The 9,611-nt window shown below is 53.1% G+C and overlaps 1 protein-coding gene across 1 annotated transcript; it reads right to left on the reverse strand.

Annotated features, from left to right (window-relative positions):
* Positions 1-1,191: 1,191 nt before the first annotated feature.
* On the reverse strand, positions 1,192-3,810 carry LOC308351942 (cathelicidin-6-like). The gene is made up of 4 exons (XM_080817890.1): positions 3,146-3,810; positions 2,396-2,503; positions 2,187-2,258; positions 1,192-1,390 (listed from the first exon to the last, which is right to left on the reverse strand). The coding sequence occupies exons 1-4, from the start codon at positions 3,344-3,346 to the stop codon at positions 1,268-1,270; spliced, it is 504 nt and encodes a 167-aa protein (XP_080674016.1). The 5' UTR covers positions 3,347-3,810; the 3' UTR covers positions 1,192-1,267.
* Between the last annotated feature and the right edge of the window lie 5,801 nt (positions 3,811-9,611).

Consider the following 9,611-nt stretch of genomic DNA (forward strand, 5'->3'; position numbering starts at 1 on the left):
GTGATCACGCTATCTTTATATATACATATATATATAAATATTTTATTGAATTTAAATGACTTTAAATTTCAATTTTGTCCCCTTTACATTGTTATAAACCTAAAGACTAAATCGAGAAAATAAAAATTATCACTTATTTATACAGAGCTATTACTGAAAAGTATTCTGGTGTTTAGCAGAGGGGAGTATAAAATAGGATTCACGGGGCACCTGGATGGCTCAGTCGGTTAAGTATCTGCTCTTGATTTTTGGCTCAGGTCATGATCTCAGGGTGGTGGGATCAAGGCCTGCTTCTGGCTCCACGCTCAGCGGGAGAAGGCTTGAGATTCTCTCTCCTTCTCCCTCTGTCCCTCCCCCCCCAGTCATACTCCCTTGCACATGCTGTCTCTCTCTCAAATAAATAAATAACTCTTCAAACAAAACAAAATAAAATGGGATTCATTGACTCTGGGTGCCCTGGTGCATCCCCAGTGTTGGGTCCTAAGGCTATAAAGATAGCTGCAGTCCACGGTCGAGGCTCTATGTTCTTTTTTTTTTTTTTTTTTAAGATTTTATTTATTTATTTGACAGGGAGGGATCCCAAGTAGGCAGAGAGGCAGAGAGAGAGGGGGAAGCAGGCTCCCCGCCCAGAAGAGAGCCCGATGCGGGGCTCGATCCCCGGACCCTGGGACCATGACCTGAGCCGAAGGCAGAGGCTTTAACCCACTGAGCCACCCAGGCACCCCCAGAGTTAGGCTTTTCAAGGGGGATTGGAACTTTATGGGAATTGTACCCGCAGGCTGACCTTAGAACCCAGCCAGCCAGGAGACTGAACTGTCTCTCTGTGTTTGACAGAATGCCTGGGTCCTCCCCCAGCTGTTATCTCCATCAGAGCAGGAACAGCTCTGCAGCCTCTCCACTACCGCTACACACAGGGATCATCTCCTTCATCACTGCTGGGTGTTCAACGAGGATGGTGGGAGGCATTTGAAGGGCATGGGGAAGAACCCTGAGAACGGAGACACCGTCCTTGCCCTCTTAGCCCTCCGGCCTCACCCCATGCCCTGCTGGGTGGAAGAGCGGCGCAGACCTTTGTGTTTTGCAGGGGTGCGTGTTCGCGCGCACACACACACACATACGCGCACACACGCGCAAGCCCTCCCAGCATTGAAGATTCCGTCATGGGACGTAAGAGGCAAGACAAGTAAAATTGAAGCTTGGAGGAAGTTGCTTTCACAAAAATTTATTTTTCAGGGTCTAGTAGCCTGAGCCAGGGCAAAGCAGACCCTTAGGACTCTTCCTGGGGCAGATCATACTTCGAAAAGCGTCTGATTCTCCCGCCACGTCTGCGAATAATCTCCCAGAGTCTCCTGAGGCTATCGCGCAAGCCGAATTTGCTGACTTCCGGGTTCTGTGCATCAAAAGGAAACAGATTCTTTATGGGGGCTGGTCTGAACTCAGGGTCAAGACGAAACCCCTCCCATCCTAGACACTCCCCTTCTTGGGCCACCCCAAGAGCCTTGGGGCTCCAGGTCATCCTCTGGCTCTAACCTTCTGAGTATGTGGTTGATGGACTCCCCGCACCCACGGAGGAAGCAACTGGCCTAGAGAGGCAGGGGCTTCACACCTTCTCACAGCTGAAAGCTCACTACTCAAACTAGCTCTCAAGCCTCAAAAGGAGTCCAAATCCCCTGGAGGGTTTGTTAAAGTACGAATTGCTGGGCCCCACCCCAGAATTTGATTCTGTAGGTGTGAGGGGGGCCTGCAAATTGGCATGTTAAAAAAGATTTTACTTATTTATTTGACAGAGAGAGAGAGAGATCACAAGTAGGCAGAGAGGCAGGCGGAGAAGGAGGGGGAAGCAGGCTCCCTGCTGAGCAGAGAGCCCAATGCGGGGCTGGATCCCAGGACCCCAAGATCCTGACCTGAGCCAAAGGCAGAGGCTTAACCCACTGAGCCACCCAGGCTCCCCGAGAATCTGCATTTCTAACAAATTCCCAGGTTCTCAGGATTACACTTTGGGAACCACTGTTCTAAGGGGTTGCAGAGACTGTCCTGGAGACCTGAGGCTCAGGTTAAGGGAGAAGCCCAGGGTAGGAAGGGTAGGAAGGGCTTTCTCAAACTGGAGGGGACAGGGGTTAAGTGGCCCATAGGATGTTCTGTACACCACCCCCATTAACCCCTGCAACCCAGGAGGGGCCACTCACCTCCTCACAGCTGATGCTAAAGAAGCTCTTGTCTTCGTCCAGGCTGACTGTCCCATCACACTGTTTCACCAGCTGAGAAGAGGAGGCTCTGGGTCAAATTGGAACCCCTGTGCCATAACGTCCCAGCCTCACCCCAGTGGCTGGAAATATTGCCAGGAAGCCACTGGCTCAGCTCCCCGGGGGGCATCTGCTGGCACCCCCAGCCTTACCCCATTGTCCTTGAAATCACACTGCTCCAGGGGCTGCTGTGTCGTCTTGGGACACACAGTCTCTTTCACGGTGAAGCTTGCCGGCTGTGGGATGTTTGGGTTCTCGTCCTGGTCAGGGGAGGAAGTGGGAAGACCAGACTCAGGCTCATGTTTGCCTTCTCTAATCTGTATGCCTGCCCAGCTCCCCCAGCCCGTGCCCCCCACCAACCTCCCAGCTAAGAGAGCAGCCTTTCAACCACCCCTGCTATGTGTCTGACCCTGGCTGCATGCTCAGGCACAGGGGTGAGGAGGGCAGAGCTCATTCCCGCCCTCCCCAAGCTGAGAGAGCATGAGCAGACCTCAGACAAGCTCTAATGAGTGGCACCGCCTTGTCAGGGAGCCGCCGGAAACCAGGGGTCTCCTGGAGACAAAGACATTGCCACTGGAGTCTCAAGGCTGAGCAGAGCCCTTCCCAGGGCAGGGAAGTCACATCCCAGAGCCAGTAATCCCACTCATCCCCAGAACTTCCAGAAGGCTGAATGGGACTGGCACCTCTTCACACAGCAGACATTCTAAGGCAAGAAGCGCTCATGCTGGGTGGGGGGGGGGGGGCGGCACACAGCTCTGGGAAGGTTTCCTGGAAGAGGTGGGACCACACTTAGAGAAAAGCCTTCTTGACACGAGCAAAGCATGAACAAAGGAAAGGACAGCACGGCCATCCTGGCTGGCCATAGCAGAGCGTCCCTCCCACTGTCACCCTCCCCGACTCACTCCTTGGGGCTGTGAGTTCAGCTTCAGGAGACGGTAGAGATTCTCATCATCTGAGGACCACTGGTTTAAGCTATCCACAACACGGAGCACAGCCTCCCGGTAGCTCAGGGTCCGTGAGGTGGCCGGAGTGACCACCAGGCCGAGGAGCAGCAGCAACAGTGGCCACCGCTGCAGGGAGGTGCTGTCCCTCTGGGTCTCCATGGTCCCCAAGTCAACCTCCTCCCAACCTGCACGTCCCTCCTTTATGCCCAGCCTGAGCCTGATGCAAAGACCCAACCAGGAGCCTTCCTGACCCACCCATCACTGGCTGCCTGCCAGGATGTGGGCAGAGGCTTGCCTCAGTCCCTCCTGTTGTTGCCTCACGGGGCTTGCTGGTGAGCGGGCAAGGGGTCCTCACGTGCCACTAAAGAAATAGGTTCTCCATCTCCCCGCCAGTGTGTTGGCCTCTCCTGGGCCCCACAGGGGAGTGTCATTGCCAGGGTTGCTCAAGACAGTTGAGGACCCCGGAGAAAAAGGGAGACAGGCAGCTGTCCAACATCCTTCTCCCCAGGAATCATGGTAATATAGTGTATTCCCACTCAATCTCCAGCTCTAGGCACGGCCTCGCATCCAGTTGGCACTCAGCTAATGTTGTGGGTTTTTTTTTTTTAAGATTTTATTTGCTTATTTGACAGAGACAGAGAGCACAAGTAGGCAGAGAGGCAGACAGAGAGAGAGGGGGAAGCAGGCTCCCCGCTGAGCAGAGAGCCCGATGCTGGGCTCGATCCCAGGACCCTGGGATCATGACCTGAGCCGAAAGCACAGGCTTTAACCCACTGAGCCTCCCAGGCGCCCCTGGCACTCAGCTAATGTTTGATGAATGAATAACAGTAACCACCCCTCCTCTAGAGCCTGACGCCCCCAGACAGTCGTAAGGGAAATCTTCAAGGCCACAACATCCTGTCCTCTGGACCCAGCCCTCGGACAGCTCAGGGGCTCAGCTCTGGCTGTCCCCCTTTCCTGGGTCTTCTCCACTGCCTTTCTCAGCCTGAAAAGGGCCCCGGCCACCACCAGCTATGGCCCATTGCCCTGGCTCCTCCCCACCCAAGCCCGAGGAAGGGTCATCTACCTTCACTGACCCCCTTCTTCACTCTCTCTCACACTCACGGCTGCCGTCGGCTGGCCAGGCCTCGCTGGATGCAGTGGTCCCTCTCAAGCCTTGTCTTTACCTGCGCAGGCACTGATGACCCCTGCTCCATTGTCCCCTCATGTCACTCTCCCGGTTTCCCTCTCATGTCCCTGGTACTCCTTCTCAATCTCCTCCAAGGGACCCTTCTCTTAATATGGGTCGGGAAGGGAAGGGGCTTGCAGAATTGTATCCTGAGCTGCTTCTCTTCGCAGTCCTCGCGTCTCCCTGGGGACATGCCCTCTCAGGACACCAGTTATCAGAGACAGACCTGGTCTGTATCTCTACATTGAAGACCCCCACCAATACCCCTGCTTGTCTCCACTAGGTCACCGGGCCTGCTGTTTTGCTCAGTGCCATTGCATGAACCCTGAGATGAAAGCTTGTGGTGTGCCCCGCCTGCTCCTTCTTCCCGGGAACACTCCCTTCTGACCTCCCCCATAACCCCCTGTCCTGGTTTCTTTCTTTTTCTTTCTTGAAGATTTTATTTATTTGTTTGAGAGAGAGAGAGCACACACAAGCAGGGAGAGTGCCAGAGGGAGAGGGAGAAGCAGGCTCCCTCCTGAGCAAGGTGCCCGATGCGGGACTCGATCCCAGGACCCTGAGATCATGACCTGAGCCAGAGGCAGATGCTTAACCAACTGAGCCACCCAGGTGCCCCTTTGTTCTGGTTTCTATCATCATCTTCTCTCCTCTGCAGCGTGACCATAATCTCCCGACTCCACTTTCTCCAGGTTCTAGACTCTTCCCGTGCCACAACTATCATCCACAGCAGTTTTCTAGGGGCTCTTTCAAACCCCTGCCTTTAGGAGCCCACATGCCTCCTGAGCTGGTATCAGAGCCTGGAGTCTTCTTCTTCTTCTTTTTTTTTTCTTTTTTAAGATTTAATTTATTTATTTGAGAGAGAGAGGGAGAACAAGAGAGAGAGCATGAGCAGGGGGAGTGGGAGAGGGAGAAGCAGACTCCCGCTGAGCAGGGAGCCCGTTGTGGGGCTCAATCCCAGGATCCTGAGATCATAACTTAAGCCGAAGGCAGACGCTTAACCGACTGAGCCACCCAGGCACCCCCAGAGCCTGGAGGCTTGTTGCTCCCCCTTGCCGTCACCCACAGTCCTGCACACCCCAGACACCAGGAAGCCCTCTATACGCAAAGGGCTCAGACCCCTCTGAGCCTCCTTCTCTTGCTTGACCTCTGCACCTGATCCCTCCGCTCGGCATGCCCCTCCACCTTGTGAAGGCTCCCCTGAACTCTGACCAGTCAGAGCAACCTCCTCCTCTCTGCTCCTCTTTGTTTCCTCCAGAAAGTCTCCTCTGAATTGACCCCAAATGACTCTCTCTGTCCAATGCTCTGGTTAAGACCTCGGGCTAGGGTGGCTGGCCTGGGGGCTGTGGAGAGAGCACCGCTGGGAGAAACGATCAGCCAGAGTGACAGAAGGGTCCAGAGGCCATGCTAGTCCCAGCTCCCCTGTGCAACGGCCATGAGGCTGTGAGCCTTGGGGAAGTTTCTGGCTCCAGGAGCCCGTGGGACTCTTGGAGGCTCGGGCGGGGCACCTGTGAAGGTGGCAGCCTGGATGCATGATGCTGGTTGCACACTCAGTCCTGGGAGAAGGAAGGAGAAATGGGCTGCTGTGCAACCTAGTTTCACAGGCCAGCTGTTGCCCCAGTGGCCTCTTGGTCAAGCAGGGCTTTGCCTCGGTTCTGCCCAGACTCCGCAATTCCCACTGTGTTCCTCTCTCCGCTGCAGGCCCGGACCGCCAGATGACCTGGACTGGGGGCATCGTGAGCACCATCTTTTCCTAGCTGTGTGACTTGGAGCACGTTGCTTTGTTGTCCTGGGCCTCGGTGGGCTCTCCTCATCTTCAGGATGGGGGATGACATGTCCTGCAATGTCTGCATGGGGACACATGTGTCCTGTCAGGTCTTGCCCGCCCACGGAATTTTTGTGAGTGAGGTCACGGTCAAGTCTCCTTGCCCAGCAGTGACTTGAACTCAACCATTCCCCTACAGGTGCATGCCCACACGCAGGTTTGGCAGTCGTGCCCTCCTTGCCACCATCAACACCCACTGCCCCAGGCTCCTGTTACATTTTTCCTCAGAGTCAGCCTCTCTGGGAGGTCTGGCCCAATGTCACCCCCAGCTGGCATCCTCTCTGATGCACCCCACACCCAACATCAGGATGGGAGGCAGCTCACCAACCTTCCCTTTAGTCTGAGGCTGGTCCCCAGGATAAGGCTACCTATCCCTTTAGGCAAGAGTCATGAAGGCCTGAGCTGCCCCCTCAAACTTGGACTCCCCAAGCCACTCTGTCTGTCTAGCCTCCCCCCAGGGCTTCCCAAATGTGCCAAGTCTGTCCCCCAGACAGAGGCTCCCGAGGGCAAGACTCTGCGTTCCCTTCATCTCACAGGTTCCCTAGGGGACAGGACCCATTTCATCTTTGGGCGCCTCTCAGGACCCGGCACGGGGCTCTGCCCTCAGAGGGGTCCAACAACCAGTGGGTCCAGAGCCAGGTTTAGAGAAGAGCCGTCGAAAGCAAAGCTACACATCATGGGGGTGGTGATGGGTAATTTCTAGCACATATGCCTTTGTTTTCTGGAGGGATTCCCAAGAGTGGCCTGGGACATGGTGTCCCAGGAAGCTCTGTCCAGCCAGAAAGGGGAACCCAGATATTGCCCGGGTTCCAGCTTCTAGGGCCCATCTGTCTTCCCCTGGTGGTGGTTGCAAGGTAGATGGTGGGGGAGACAGGAAATGTCAAACCAAAGAATGTGTCCTCCTGGGAAAGTCCAAGGCCACTGTGGGCAATCACACCCTGGCCTGTGCAAGAATACCCACCCCGGGCCAGGGACCCATTGCAAAATCAGACTTCCCATCTCCACATTTGCCGCCAATGAGGATGATGAGACCTTCGGCTTCCTGACCTAGGCAGCCCCTCCTGCTTGCCTGGTGACCTTGCCCAGCTCTGTTCCCCATTCCCAGCCTCTCTTCTTGTGAGTGATCCATAAACCCTGTGCAGCTCCAACATTTCTGTGCCTCCCGGTGGCTGGGGCCGAGGCAACAGGAGAGAAGCCAGAAGCCCTGATGAGCCTCCCTCATTCAGCCTTCCCTTCTAGCCCCCCCCCCCACCAGGGAGCCCCCAGACTGATGTGACTGAAGTCAGGAAGGCCCATGACCACCGTCCTCCCCTCTCTCTTGCAGGTCAGGCAACACGCACCTGTAACTCGTATCCATTGCCTGTGGCTGTAGGGATTGGGAAGCAGAAGCCTCGTCCCAAATCAATCTTTTTGTTGTAATAGCTTTACTGAGATATGACTGACATGCCACACAGTTCACCCATTTAAAGTGTAAAGTTGGGGGCGCCGGGGCGGCTCAGTGGGTTAGGCCTCTGCCTTTGGCTCAGGTCATGATCTCAGGGTCCTGGGATCAAGGCCCACATCGGGCTCTTTGCTCAGTGGGGAGCCTGCTTCCCCCTCTCTGCCTTTCTGCCTGCTTGTGATCTCTCTCTCTCTCTTTCTCTGTCCAATAAATAAATAAAGATCTTAAAATGATACAGAACATGAAACAATAAAATTTAAAAGAGAGAACATTAAAAAGATAAAGTATAAAACTGATGATTTTTAGAATAGTCACAAGTTCTGCAAACCAGCACCACAGTCAGTTTTAGAACATTTTCATCATCCCCAAAAGAAACCCCCTGGAGGCGCACCTGGGTGGCTCAGTTTGTTAAGCATCCGACTCTTGATTTTGGCTCTGGTCATGGTCTCAGGGTTCCTGAGATTGAGGCCTACCTTGGACTCTACGCTCTGCAGCGTGTCTCTCTCCCTCTCCCTCTGACTCTCCCCCTGCTCTCTTGTGCACGCTCTCAATCTCTCTCTCCCGAAAATAAATAAATAAATCTTTAAAAAAAAAAAATAAAAGAAAACCCTGTTAGCAGTCACTCCCCATTCCTCACCCCCAGCTGCACTCCAAGCCCTAGGCAATCACGAATTTACTTTTTGTCTCTATAAGTTTTCCTATTCTGAACATTTCATAGAAACTGTTTCATTTCTTTCACTTAGCACAATGTTTTCAAGGTTTCTCCGTGTTGATTTCTAAATGATCCATTCACACAGTTGACAACATTTTCTGATTTGTCCAAAACGTACTCATGTCTCTCTGTGTGGGACGAGGGGACGAGTGGAGTCACAGGGCCTGAGAGTGTCAGAGGGGCCAGGCCTCCAGTGTTCCCGGAACCCCACCCTCCCCGTGTCCTCAGCCTCCTCCTCTCTGTCTCCCACTTTTCGGGTTCACCACCCCAGTTTATGTTTCCATGTCTGCTCAAATTCATTATGAAGAGAAATAAAAGCAGACCCAGTAGAACTGCAGATAAATCTTCAAAGTGTTCAAACCAATCTTCGATAACATGAATTCATAATATAACATAACATAACATTCCTGTAAATGGTACAAAATGTTTGAGGGCCCTCTTTGATTAAGCAATCACTTGCTAGACTTTGTGAATTGCTCTGTCTGGAAAACAGAGCAGTATTCTTAAGATACTAAAAGAAGTCACATCAGAAAATTACTCAGTATTTAAGGGACATCGAAAGAACTAAAATTTTCATTTATACAGAGCTAGAATGTATTGTATAGCCAAAAAAGACTGTTCTATAATAAAAAGACAAACCCGCAAGAAGAATAAATTCCCCAAACTCAGCATTCAATCTCCTTAACATATCTGAGAAATGTCTACGAAAAACGTGTTCCTAAGAACATATTAGGAATGAAGGGTCATTAAAACAAAGTGTTGGTCGGGCGCCTGGGTGGCTCAGTGGGTTAAAGCCTCTGCTTTCGGCTCGGGTCATGATCTCAGGGTCCTCGGATCGAGCCCCCATCGGGCTCTCTGCTTGGCGGGGAGCCTGCTTCTCCCTCTCTCTCTGCCTGCCTCTCTGCCTGCTTGTGATCTCTCTCTCTCTCTGTCAAATAAAGAAATAAAATCTTTTAAAAAACCCCAAAAGACAAAAAAGCAAAGTGTTGGTAATGTGGTACACTCTGATGGGATGGGGCCACCAAATGTGAGACAACCCTACTGGGTGGAGGCCAGCCTTGTAGGCAGTGAAAGAATTCACCAAGGCAGAAGAACAAAGGAGACAGAAGTGTATCCAATACACTGCAAGGAAGCTGAGGACAGGACCGGGGTGGGGGAGGGGGCTGTAGTTAAGAGAGAAGGTGAGGAGGTATGGGAACATACAGAATTCCCCTTTTCTGGTGCCGTGTCCGATGTCCCGGTTAGTAAGCCAGTGGTCAGCTAGGGCTTACGGATGTTCTG

The sequence above is a fragment of the Martes martes genome, assembly GCF_963455335.1.
Source record: "Martes martes genome assembly, chromosome: 1".
NCBI lineage: Eukaryota > Metazoa > Chordata > Mammalia > Carnivora > Mustelidae > Martes > Martes martes.

Coding starts and splice junctions, on each gene's coding strand:
- LOC308351942 (XM_080817890.1), bottom strand. CDS start 3,346: ATGGAGACCCAGAGGGACAGCACCTCCCTGCAGCGGTGGCCACTGTTG. Junction 2,504..3,145: donor TGAACTCACAGCCCCAAGGA/GTGAGTCGGGGA, acceptor TCCCCTGACCAG/GACGAGAACCCAAACATCCC. Junction 1,391..2,186: donor TTAGCATCAGCTGTGAGGAG/GTGAGTGGCCCC, acceptor TTTGATGCACAG/AACCCGGAAGTCAGCAAATT.